At 37.4% G+C, this 13,905-nt stretch overlaps 1 protein-coding gene across 2 annotated transcripts; it reads right to left on the reverse strand.

Moving 5' to 3' along the window:
- Positions 1 to 5,102: 5,102 nt before the first annotated feature.
- Positions 5,103 to 13,506, reverse strand: meox2b (mesenchyme homeobox 2b). 2 transcript variants are annotated; one of them, XM_053613443.1, is made up of 3 exons: positions 12,993 to 13,506; positions 9,620 to 9,792; positions 5,103 to 6,504 (listed from the first exon to the last, which is right to left on the reverse strand). In XM_053613443.1, the coding sequence occupies exons 1-3, from the start codon at positions 13,480 to 13,482 to the stop codon at positions 6,283 to 6,285; spliced, it is 885 nt and encodes a 294-aa protein (XP_053469418.1). In that variant the 5' UTR covers positions 13,483 to 13,506; the 3' UTR covers positions 5,103 to 6,282. The 2 variants fall into 2 exon arrangements, with proteins under 2 accessions (XP_053469418.1, XP_053469417.1); XM_053613442.1 differs by having other exon boundaries at positions 12,984 to 13,506.
- Positions 13,507 to 13,905: the final 399 nt, after the last annotated feature.

Genomic DNA, 13,905 nt, shown 5'->3' on the forward strand with positions numbered 1-13,905 from the left:
TCTGCAATCAGTCCATACAAAAAACAATTACTCCACATGTGAATCTGGGGGGAAAAAAGGCAACAGAGGGTTATAGAAATCAACTTATTGGCTCTGAATACGACAATTATTGGGGGAAGAGTGACGAAAAACTATAGTCTGCACAGCTCTGGGAAAAACATGGACAATCATTCATAATTTTCATTGTTGCTCTATTCTCTGGAAAAGATTAATGAACATGCTTAACTTCTACTTTACTGTGATTTACAATTTAAGATGAATCATCAAGATTACAATAAGTTGTCCTCCTAAACCTCATACTGTACATTAAGCGCTCAAGTTGTGCCAGATTTAAGACTAATTTGCTCGCACTTCCAGACTACAAGCCTTGGATTGCGGTCCTGGGTGGAAAATGACAGCATTTGCCGAACAGATGTTTGTGTTTTCTGTAAAGCCTCAGTTTATGCATGAGTGCTGTTAACAGAGCCGTTTGAGTGACATAAAACACGAAATGCTAATTAAATAAATGTACGAAAGAAAGAAAGAAAGAAAGAATTTCTTATGTGTGCAAAAAGAAGTTTTAACTTACTATGGTCTCATGTGGCCTTAACACTTTCACAGACATTTCAAAGTAACATTAAAAGATAAATGAACACTTTATTTGTCCAAATGCTACAAACAGAGATACAGTCATGTGAAAAAATAAGTACACCACATGGAAATTGTTGGCTTTTTTGAGATATTTGGACACGCAAACATTTGATCATCTTTGAAACAGTGCCTATTGATGAAGTTGATATACTTGAATAAAATAGCTTTTTCAATCATTTATTCAACAGAAATATCAATAGATGTGATATTCCTCTGTGGAAAAAGTAAGTACACCATTGGCCTCAGAATTTAGTATTGTCCCCTTTAACAGAAATAACTTATTGTAGGCATTTTGCATAATTGTCCACTAGGCTTGCTTGAATTTTTGACCACTCTTCCATGCAATATTTTTTTCAGTTTCAAGATGTTTGAGGGTGTTCTTGCATGAACTGCCCGTTTCTAATCCCCCATAACATTTCAATGGGGTTCAAATCCGGGCTTTGGCTAGGCCATTACACTTTTGGTTCAACTTCAACTTTTGGACAGATGGCCTCACATTATCTTCAAGAAGTCTTTGATATGATGAATTCATAGTTGAATCAATGAGTGCAAGCTGTCCAGTCCCTGAGGCAGCGAAGAAACCCCAAACCATAACATTTCCACCACAATTCTTCACAGTTGGTATGAGGTGCTTCTCCTGAAAAGTTGTCTTTGGTCAGTGCCAAACATGTCTGCTGTTACTGTGGCTAAACTCTATCTTTGATTGGATTTGTCTGTCCAGAGAACTTATTCCAAAAACCCTGGTCTATCTGCTCATTGGCAAACTGTAGTCCTGCAAAGGCTTTTTCCTGACACGCCTCCCATGCAGGTCAAATTTGTGCAATCTCTTTCTGTTTGTAGAAGCATTCACTTCTTGACAACAACATTTGACCTGCATGGGAGGCGTGCCAGGAAAAAGCCTTTGCAAGACTACAGGATACTTGCAGATCCTATGATGAAATTTTGGGGTTCTTAGAGACTCTTGGGCTGAATTTGCTGGGACGGCCAGTCCTGAACAAATCGGCAGTCACTTGAAATCTGTGCCACTTGTAGATGATTTTCCTTACAGTGGAATGATGTATTTAAAATAATTTGGAGAGCTTTTTAAATCACTTGCCAGACTCATAGGCATCCACAACCATTTTTCTGAAGGCCTTACAAAACTCTTTAGATCTTGGCATGATGTCATCACACACCTCAATAGCAAAGGGAACACCAGACACTAGATGTGAGATGTTTAAATAACACCTGCACTCCCTAAGCAGGAAAATTACATGTAACCACATGTCCCCCCAGACGTGATTGAGAACTTGCAAATGCCTTGGTGGAAGAGTGGGGTAACATCTCACAGCAAGAACTGACAAATCTGGTGCAGTCCATGAGGATGAGATGTACTGTAGTACTTTGTTCAGAGCCTCATTGTTCCATTTCTGTTCGTCAAAGTCTGTGAAATTTTTATGTTAATACAAATATTTACACATGTTAAGAAATTTGCTGGACATAAAAGCAGTTGCATGTGAGAGGACATTTGTTTTTTTTCATTCATATATACACATTACACATATATTATATATATTATTATAGTATTTGGACAAATAAAGAGATCTATGACTAATACAAAAGAAATATACAGAGAGAGAGAGAGAACACAATTAATGTCTGCCACAGGACTTATGTCTCATTGCTCTTCAAATATCATTTTTTATTGTTTTTATATGGCCTGATTAGAGCTTATCACAAATAATAAACATATGTTCAAGTCAGGGAATATGCTGTGTAGCTTATATGGCTACTATTACAGTGCCTGGATGGTTTTTGCTGAAATGGCTGTCTGAGTGTGATAAATCTTATGACATATTATTTTATGACTTAATCATTTTCTAGCTTTTGTTTTAGATTTGATATTTTCATCTCTTCATCTCCATCTTTTTTTGGTCCAGAGGTCATATGCGTGACTTGGTCTTTTAATGCTCCAGGTGTGAAGTCACATTTTGCTCAGTTCTTGGCCCAGATCTACTGTAGTTAAAGTCACTGTTGTGCCAATAAATAAGACTCTAAATGGACAAAACAGCTGTCACTCATGGTCCCCTGCCAGTTTATTGGAGGGGTTGTGGTTTCCTGCATTTCGTCATTCGATATCATCCGGCCATAATCTTACGATTCGGAACAATTTCCTGAGCCCTAGACGATTCCTCAATCTTGGATACCGCAGCATTAAACCGCACTGGATTTTGGATGTAGGATTTGTTTGAGTTGCTATAATAATCTTTCCAAGAGCATAATGAATTCGAACTCTTGCTTAAACACTTGCAGGGGAATGTAGCTCCAGTTTGCCAGTTCAGAATTTTAAAGTCACTGAAAAATGTGACATGGGTAAACCATTTTATTATTACACCACAAGCACCATTTGTTTTTGTCTGGAAGCATGACAGTTGACTTTTGCTCAATAACAGCCATGGAATGTGATTAAGCCTAAGGAACTGTGATGACACCTGATGTATGTTGTGCTCAATTATTTGAACAAGCATGTACATTTTTCACAGACAGCAATTTTTAATTTCTCCCACATGAACTGTGAGTTGGCTTTGATCCAGACTGTCTGTGGAAACAGTGAGAAATTCAATGCACACATTTTAATCACGGTCATTTGTACTTTTGAAACATATCTCCTACTCTAGGAAAATGGCTGTTTGAATCTAATTTAAATATGTGGGTGTTTCATTATCTGTACCATGTTGATGAAAGATTTGTTCTTGTACTGAGCCACTGGATTCAGAAGCCCACAACCACTGTGACACTAGCTATCATAGTCCAGCAAGGATCATCCATCAACACCTTCAGTTCCACTGAAAATGATCCTAAATCATTGCACTGAGAGACCACGCAGACACCCAAATTCAATGTGGAAAAGTCTTCAGTTGGCTGTGTTGTTCTTGGCATGGCACAGTGAAATGACAACATTTCCCTTCCTGCTAAAGGAAAGCTGTTCCCTGTGGGGTCAAGGTAGATGGTTCATCCAAGATCAAAAGTAACATGGAGCAGTCCAAAACAACAGCAGTTTTATCATCCTCTTGCATTGCAACGACTGACTGAACTTGGATAAGTCGGACCTTGTAAATGTCCAGGGAGACTGTATACAACAGGACAATCACTCAAAAGTAATAGGGGAAAGAAACCAGATCATCCAGCAGCGCAGTTTAAAAAAAAAAAAGGATAAAAAAAAAAGGAATAATAATAGTTCGAAATATTTATCTGTCATGTTTAAGTAAAAGGAGCTGGTTTTTAATACTTTAACCTTATATTATTATAATTTATACCACAGCAATGTTGAATTTTCTAGTATGAGAGGTCAGTAGGTGTTTATTAATGTTCTATAATAGCAGCTCTGACAATAGTGCTGGGTTGTAATTCAAATCGTTTAAATGAATATGCTTGTGGTAGTATCTTATCATTTCTACATTAAAACCTCATGCACAGGGACTTGCACGACACTCTGCATAATCTAAGACTAATAATAAACATATTAATAAAACAATATGTGGTGATTTCAACAAAGAAAATGTATTTATGGAAGCAGTCTCCAGTGTCAGTGCAGTCATTGTAACAGTCAATTAGTTTTTTTGGCACAGAATTCTTCAGGACGTTGCACTTTCTGATTTTGAAAGAACGGCTGTATATGTAACGGCTATAATGTAAGTGAGAACAGGACCTAACTTGGTTCATGGATTTTGCCACAACATTAAGTGTAGATATAAATGCATGAAAAGTATTACGTTTTGTTCATTAATAAATAAACAACAAGTAATTTGCTGGGGTATAAGAGGAATAAAACAAGAGATGTGCTATTACAGGAATATAATCAAATTTATGGTGGTAACAGGAACTCAGCTTTGTGACTGCATCGCACCACCCCATTGTTGACTGTTTTAGTATAACCGCATGGCCTGTCATGTTTTATTACTTACCTAACTTCTATTTTAATCTTTATTCTAGAGAACAAATCTACAATCAAACAGACAATCAGTATGGCTTCCAATGATCTCTTTACCACACAGTCACAGTGAAAAACATATCATCCAAGTTTTAGTTGCTTGCTTTCATTTTCTTTAATGATCTAGTTTGTAGTCTGTGGTATACTTCTCATACCTAAGTCATGTTTGTCTTGATTTGTGTTTATATATATAAGTTTTATTGATTTGTTTGTCCATAGCAACGTCTCCCAGAACATATTACTCATGTCGTTGTTTAGACATGGCTATGATCACGCTACAGCTAAACATATTGGCAAGGCATTTCTTAACGACCACGAATTGTTTTCTCAAGAGCATTGCTCCATGTCTCGCTTTGATCACAGTATATCTTATACAAACATCTAAATTGTACAGCTAATCAAAACCGTCTTGCACAGAGGAAAACGCATGGCTGGCTTTGACCACAGCTGAAAACAAATCCACTTAGACTGGGTTTTGCCAGAGTGTCAGAGGGAACAGTAAAGCCACAAATCAAATCACTCTACATTTTACAGGGATAGAATCACCAGCTGCTCTCATAAGTGAGGACTCTTCAAAACTCAGGCCAATTTCCAAAATGCTACTCCAAAAATTAGTATATACTCTGCAATCATAGACATGTCAAAGCATAATATTGGTTTTTCAACATGGCTTTCCATCAAATTTGCATCACATTAACTTATTTAGAGGTGATAATATTTATTAAGGAAACCAAGACTCTAAATGGGGCGGGGGGTGGGGGGGATGAATAGTTTTTAAGAACCCTGTGGTAAATTTATTCAGGTCAATGCACAACAAAAATGCAATTCTTGTTTATTCAAAAGGTAAACATATTAAATTGAAAAAAAAACAAAAACAAAAAAGAAATGAACTACACATCCAAGGGAGCAGATCAGAAATGGTATAAAATGCACTGTTTTTATATTATGTATAATTACTCATAAACAGACTTCAAGCTAGCAGGAATTAAGCAATGCAAGTATTGTAAAAACTGTAACTTTTTCATTAATAGGATATTCATTTAAATTATAATCTCACTAAATATCCAACACAAATGGTTGTTTTGGTGAAAATCTAGCTCAGTGAGAAGTGCACATCATACTAGTAACTGTTCTTTACAGGATATTTATGGGTATTTAATAGGCAGTGTGATTCAGAAAATGATGATGATGATGATGATGATGATTATTATTATTATTATTATTGGGCAAAATACTGCTTCCTCAATACTGCAAGTTTTTATTTACAGATCATATTCAAAACTATGTCAATACAGTAGCAATCAATTAAGGCAATAATTAAAACAGTGCAATTTTTCCCCCCAAGGCACTTATGTGGAATGTTCACAACAGTCTTTCATTTATTTACAAAATCCAAATTTAAAGCTACAACTCACAAGTAAAAAAAATATATAATAATAATAATAATAATAATAATAATAATAATAATAATAATTCAGTCATTTATCTTCATCCATTTTCCCAGTCCTTTGTCTGTATTCTTTTTCCTTGTCTGTATTGTGCCTGTTTCTTTGTCTGGGTCCAGTCTCGCCAACTTGAAGATGTTGCAGATTCGTAGCAAATGCTAATAGCTGGCCCTAAGAATCCTAAGAATGTCGATTCCTGAGGAAAACTGTAAGGTTCAGGTGGAAGTTTCCAGAAGGTCATAAGTGGGCGTGTTCAGAGCTCTGGTCACTGTCGTGACTGTCGTCCTCATTGGCTGGGGAGCCTACAGGGTGATGCAGTCCCACCATGCCAGCAAACTCAGAGGGCAACAGGGTTCCTTTCTTCACGTTCACCAGTTCTTTCTCTCGTGCTGCAGCTCCCTGCTGTCCTCCTTTCACTCGTTTCCATTTCATCCTCCTGTTTTGAAACCACACTTTCACCTACGCACATTGAAGACACAACCAATCAACTCAAGTTTCAGTTAAGCACACAGTATACTGTAAAGCATTTTAAAAGCAATATACTTCTGGTATTGTAAAGTGGATAATTACACAGAGTAGCCAACTGTACACAATATTTACAGGAGTACATTGAGTCTCCTAGCAACACTGAATTGCCTTCAGAGAAACTCAATGCCCCTCGGTGCGTGCCTAAGCAGGCGGGTGTGATACTTTTGAGAAGGAGCTGTTGTGGCATATAAGCCCCACCTCTAAAACCACCATCACCTCTATGTGAGAGGTCTCTTCTTAATGTGGGCGTATGAATGTATGTGTTTCTGCTTGATTTACAAGCTTTAGGTAACAGAGTACTGAAAGCACAGCATTCAGTTGTTCTCTCACTTGTTCACTTTACACGGCTCTTATGTTAAGCACACACAACACCTCATCTTCCATGGCAGAACATGGCGACTATTTGATGTCACACTTACAGAAGATATCTTATTTTAACATTGTGGGTATATTACTTCATGAATTTTGGATGAGTGGAGGTGCAACAACCTGACTGGCGCCATGGGGGGTTGGCATCGGGTGGCCAGGCTATTTACACCTGGTCAATAATGTGCTGATACATGGCGCCTGGCAGCCTGCTGGCCCTTGGCCCTGACTCATTTGCCTGACTCAACAACTTGCCCTGTATTTGTGTCTCTTGGTGAAGATTAAGCTGCTGCCTAAAACAGTCCGAATGGTTCCAGACCCCATGTTGGTAACCACCCCCCAACCTATGTGACTATTTTAGGGGTAGGTAGTTATTTTAGATGGCAGGTATTTTAAAGTGAGCTGTGCTGGAAATTATATGTTGAATAAGGTTACATGAATGTGAATCTCTCTAAATTCACAATTGTAATGTTCATATTCCTCCTGCAAACACAGTATATATATATATATATATATATATATATATATATATATATATATATATATATATATATATATATATACAGTACTATGCAAAAGTTTTAGGTTTTAGGCATCCTATTTTTTTAGTACAAACTTTGCTATAGATTTTTATTTTATGAGTTCTACATTATTGAGTCAGTACAAAAACATTTTAGATTTCCAAACATTAGTTTTCCAAAATTAAATGTTACAGAAAAATGTTTGTATGTCAGTAACGAAACCAGCATATTAAGTGGTAAGAGACACTTTTCAGACACAATGAAGGATGTTGGATTTTTGCTGCAAAAATAAGAAGCGAGTGCGACAGTCAAAGTCTCCAGAAGAACCGTGGCTGGTTCTGCAAGATGCTCAATCATTTCCTGCACTAATTCTATCTTAGACTACTTTTTTTTTTTTTTTTTTTAAAAGCAAAGGGTTGTCAAACCAAATATTGCCTTTGTTTCATTTATTACAGTTTACTGCTCTTTAAAGTATTTTTTTTAATGGAGAAACATTTAATTTAATTATTTTTGAAGGTATCTTTGCTCTACAGCATTTCTTTGCATGTGCCTAAGACTTTTGCACAGTACTGTATAAATTGGTTATATGATTTATGGAATAAAACACAATGGGACGTGCTGTTAAAGGAAAATAATCAACAACCGTGTGGTGATATGCTTCACTATATTAATGATTATACATTTTTTATGATTTTAAATGGATTTCTCATAATCCCTTTGAAGTCCCTGTGAATAAATTATTACTATAGAAATGCTAACATATTAGAGTGAAGCAATGCTGTAGGAACATTTACAAATGTTATATTCTCAGAATGTGGAGAACACTTCTGTTCCTAGAACTGTAACCTTTATAAATTGTCCTGCTAACCAAAACTTGTTTGCTGAGTAGATGTAATTTAGGTGGGCACTGAAAACAAGAACAGCCTGTGGTCCTAGGAGTACTGAGAATACTTGCACACAGACTGATATTTCACTCAGTACTTTTGTCGATATAATGTGATGAGTGATCACATCAACTAGTGAGATTTGGCTGTTCCAGGATCAACCCACACACAGATTTATTGGACCGGTGAAGGGAATCATCGAGAGCCAGTGTGTGGAGGAGTGCGGCAGGAAAACAGGGCTGAACAGGAAGACTTGAATCCTTTGTGACTTGTCTGGCTTCTTGGGCTTTTCATTGGGCCAAGGCACTCAAGATGGGTTTATCCTACAGGTTCTCTGGATCACGCATGGGTGTGTGACATCCATAGGCCGTGTTGGATAAATGCAGTCTGACAAGCAGAACTTTGATTTATGCTGGGATACAGTGGAAGCCAAAGGTGGAGTTGAAGCATTGTATGTTGGTAAAAAGAAAATTCAGTAGGTTTTGGTCTTATTTAAGGGTGTCAGAATTACAGAGTGTGAAATATGCTGTGGGTGTGAGAGAAGTGGGGGAGACATTCGCCTCTGTTCGGGCTACACAAACAGCAGGAGGAATAAGGATACTTACATAAACGTGCATACGCATTCTCGACACAGAAGTGTTAAAATCAACATTTAGTGTTGCATATTCAACACATCTGTGTGTCTAATCAAATGAATATATTTTTACTTATAACACAATGAGGTGTGGTCAGTTTTTTTTTTTTTTCCTCAAATTTGTCTTGGCAATGTCTTTGCCCCCCCATACAACCTGAAATCATACATAAAATCAAAAAGCAGATCTGTAGAATACTGACAACACAAAAAGCGTGTTGTTAATTACCACATGATTTTTGAGAGCGCATAAACACACACACACATAATACACACACACATATGCACATACATACACGCACACACACACAATACACACAGGAACCCAAACCAGCCGTACCACCTGTGCTTTGAAATCTTTTAGTCTCAGAGTGGCATCGTGCTCACCAAATGTCAAAACATCAGATATTTAAACTGTTGTTTTTTTTCTATAGGGGAAGTTTTCCTCAATTTTTCACTGGCTACATGTTGTAACATTCCAATCAAAACGAGGTATGTAAATAATGTTTCAAGTATTATTTTTAGTATTTTACCTTAAAACTAACCGTGATTATTTTTTTAGCAATTAAAGAATTGGAATAGCCGTATCTCACTCTATGCAAAAATAAATATGCAACAGAAAGCAATCTCAGCACGGGGCATACTTGTCTCTCTGTGAGGTCAAGGTTGACGGCGATTTCGTAACGTCTTAGCCGTGTCAGATAGTTGTGGTGGGCAAACTCTGACTCCAGTTCCCGGATCTGCTCCTTGGTGAATGCTGTGCGCTCCTTCCTGGGTTTACTGCTCACGTCTGACTTATAGCTCCCGTCTTGGGAATCTGAAATGAAAAACAGAACATTTTCCAGCTGTGGGGGGAAAATTTGCTAAAACTGGACAAAAAAAGTTTTAGTGAAAATACAAAGGGACGCAAAAAAAAAGACCAGGGACTATGTGATAAACTACAGGAGCCCTGGAGAAATGAAAATAAAAAGAGAGCTAAACAATTAAGGGTTCCAGTCACCTTTTATTACGCCGATATTGGTCATGTGTTTTCAGAAGGTCATTGAGGCCAGAAACAGAGTAAACCTGGACTAAATCAACACAGCTCTCCGGTTCTCTCTCATTTCTATACAATCCATGCTATATTTTACTGTCCTTTGCTATAGATCAGGTATTATTTTTTAGAAATATTTGAAGTGATGTAGTATTTTTACCAGTAATGTAGGATGTTTGCGAATACAGAAACTTTGCTATTCCTGCTATTTATAGTCTTTGCACTGTAACATCTTTTGGCCTCGTTAAATTGTGCTCTGATGTTAAAAGTAACAAACAACCGTATTGCTTTCTTCTTTTCCACCAGGGAACCTATTGCTTTCTTCTTAATAGCTTTAATAAGGTCTGTCTCTTACCTATTGTAACCTGAGTGCACGTGGGGTGATTTTGTTAAGTGGAACAGTAAGTCATGCGTGTGCTGGCCAGTGGAGTGCAGGTTTAATGGCCGAGTCTGGTGCTACACTGGGTCATTCTCTCATCAGCCTCAGAGGTATAACTTGCTGTGGCATTTCCCTTCAGGGCTTTAATGGCCTACTGTTGAAACTGGGCTTTAAACGCTTGCGCCAGTCACACCTGTGCTTTTGATCCTACAACATGTGTACTGGATTTTGAGCCACAAAATATGTTCAGTATTCATGCTGAAAACTGTCGTTTAACATTCTATTGATTGCTTCACATTGTACAAAAACATAAACACAATTTAAAAACAATTCTGTATTTCCACTGTATAGAAGTCATTTTACAGTAAATCTTGGCATCATAGTAAAGATCTGACTGCTGATATTACTGATCCTACACCAGCTCAATATATGTATTATGAAATTTGTTAACTTCTAAAATATTATAGTGGAGTCTTCTTTTCTATCTCCTCAGCAAAGTAATCGGCAAAGACAGTAAAGACACTGGTTGGCATTTCCCCATTCTTCAGCACCACTGTGACATAAAGATTTTTCATGCTGGCAGTTGAAAATAAAAGCCACGTCTGAATGAATGGCCCATAAATTATGATCCAGCACTTTGTCGCCTTGAACTGTAATATTTTATACGTCCCTGTGAAGTTCAACCAAAACTAACCCCCTAAAGTGTTTTCATGAAAGGGATAAAGGCACCATTACAGAGCTGAACTGCTGCCTCGACTTTCAAGGAGAAGGAATATTCTTTGAAACCATATTTTTGTCCTGACCACATGAAAGCGATCTGAAATAAATTACAACCCACTTCATTTATTAGTACTGTACGTGCAAGAGCTGGTCACTTGGTCATTCTCAGCTATTTGGTGTCACCATTCATTTAATAAATGTCTCTAGCAGCACCTTTCAGAACAGAACAAAGCGGAATAGAAAATAAAATACTGGGAAACAACAAGAATATATCATTAGACCTTACCTTGCATGCACATTTGATGTGAATGACCAATCAATAACGTGATGCTAACAAATTTATACGGTCATTAGCATTGAACTTGCACTGCCATTTTAATTTTTAAACTCAAATATTCTTCCATTTTGATTTTAATTGCATATGTAACTCAATACCATAACTAAATATGCTTAGAATGACGTAAAATCACAAAACACCACAAAACATTGTGATTTTATTTTAAATTATCTATTGTGCTTAGTATATTTAAAGCGTGAGCTGAGGAGTGCGGCGCATGATTTGGTTTAATGTATGAGCGGCCTGGTACGTGTTATATAGCAATGTTTTTGTTTGTTTGTTTGTTTATTGTTTGTGTAATTTGATCCTTTTTTATTGCTATTTGGATAAAATTCACTGCTTTGGCAATACAGTAACTGTTGTGACCATCAAGCCTATAAAGGTCATTGAACTGGATTGAACTGGATTGATTTGAATTGAAATTAATTAATTAATTGTTTCTGTTATCTGTCCTTTACAGACAGGCTTCATTGTATTACATTATATATATATATATATATATATATATATATATATATATATATATATATATATATATATATATATATATATACACACACACACACACACACACACACACACACACACACATGTATAATATATATAAACTTTACTACAAAGAAAGACATATATTTTTTTTTATTTTAAAATCCCCTTTCAGAACTGATGTGGCCTATGTGGAGTAAATCTTAAAAAGCATGCATATGTAATATAGCTAAACCTCACCAAATGTTTGTTCTGACAGTTGACAAAAATCATAATTTAATCCTGAAAGAGGGAAAGATCATTTTCCTGGTCAGCATGGCTTATTAGTGAGTAGAGAAATAGAATGGATGACTACCAAACCAAAGTTGGTTTAGAAAAGTGAAACGCAATCTGCGAACTTTTCAGTTGTTAGACTCTGTGCTGTTGTAACAGTGGTGAGATGTGTAATTTAAATCCAGATTGCAGACCAGAAGTCTTTTTGAAAACAACTAGCAAATGGCCAAACAAAAATAAAAAGGCAATAATTATAATTGACTTTGATACACTCATTCCATCACATAGATTAATGTAAAGAATATTCACTGTCTTTGAATGGAAGCGTACGAACCTTTTCACTGTGGTGTATGTTTTACATAATTATTCATAATTATAACTTTAAAAAAAAAAAGTCAACAAAAGTGAATTTTTAGGTGACATCACATTACATCAGAAGGGTGAAAACTATTGTTAAATTATGCTAGAAACAATCAGAAAATCTGTTTGATTTTGTGAAAAACACAAACTTTATTTGGATAAATAATAATATGTATTGCATGTATGTTAACTCCCTGAGTTATATTGGTTTTAAAAAGTTGTACTGTTATGGGTAATTTGGTCATATTAAAAAAAAAAAAAAAAATATGTTAGTGAATTAATCCTTTTTTTCTGTCAATTTTAAAAGTTCACTATTTAAAAAAAATTTTCATATTAAAATTTGAGTTTAATAGTAATTATTATTTATATTATTGTTCCTAATATGCGTTAACAAAGTACAGTAATACCGTATAAATATACCTTGCTTACCCGAGTTGTCACTCTTTCCTTTACTGTTCCTCCTCTCTGGTTCTATGGGTGACATAGTTTGCCGCCCGTAGTCCCCAGACCCACACACTGCTCCTGCTGGGTCAGTGTTTCCTAGGCCTGTGTTTGCAGTGCACATATTCTGACCCACTGTTCCTCCAGACGTGCACAGCTCTGCTGCAGCAGTGTCAGGGTGAGGAAGGCACGCGGCGTGACGGGTGCTGCCAGGTGAGGGCATCTGCTGGATATGCCAGGTGGGCTGATGCTGTTGATGATGGGGCAGCTGATGAGAAGGATGGTTGCGTGCATGAAGCCCTCCAAAACCTCCTTCTTCACCTGTGTAGCTGCATGGTGGTGAGGGTCCTGGCAAATCGGGGTAGGAGACGTGATCAGAGCGGCCGTGCAATGCCAGCGAGGACTGGGTGAAGGCCGGGTGGAGAGTCTGGGCTGGAGCGTGTGGGTTCCGCAGGCAGCCGAAGAGAGAATGATCCATCTTGCTTCAATCACCACAAATCCACACTGAAGTACTCCAGACCAAAAATCACAAAAATATATACCCTTCAAGACTGAACTGAGTGTCACACTAGAGAGAGAAGATGCAGAAAAGTGGTAGTGGGTGGACCAAAAAAGCCCCTAAAATCACGCCGCTCCCTCCCGGCCCCGCTCGTACTGACGGCTCTCACAATCCAGGACTTCAACGGCAAAAGGAAGAGGGAGCAGGCGGCGATGAAAGACAGGGCCTCCGATAATCCTGAGCATGCGGCCCCTGTTGCCAGGCCGAGCGAGGGTAAACACACACAGCCTGCTGGAGGCTGCTCGGGTGACACACAACAGAGAGGGAGGAGAGAGAGAGAGAGAGAGAGAGTGCAAGAGATAGAGCAGGGAGTGTAGAGGCGCTTCCAGAGAAATGGAAAAG

This window comes from Ictalurus furcatus, chromosome 24, assembly GCF_023375685.1.
Source record: "Ictalurus furcatus strain D&B chromosome 24, Billie_1.0, whole genome shotgun sequence".
In the NCBI taxonomy this organism is placed as follows: Eukaryota; Metazoa; Chordata; class Actinopteri; order Siluriformes; family Ictaluridae; genus Ictalurus; species Ictalurus furcatus.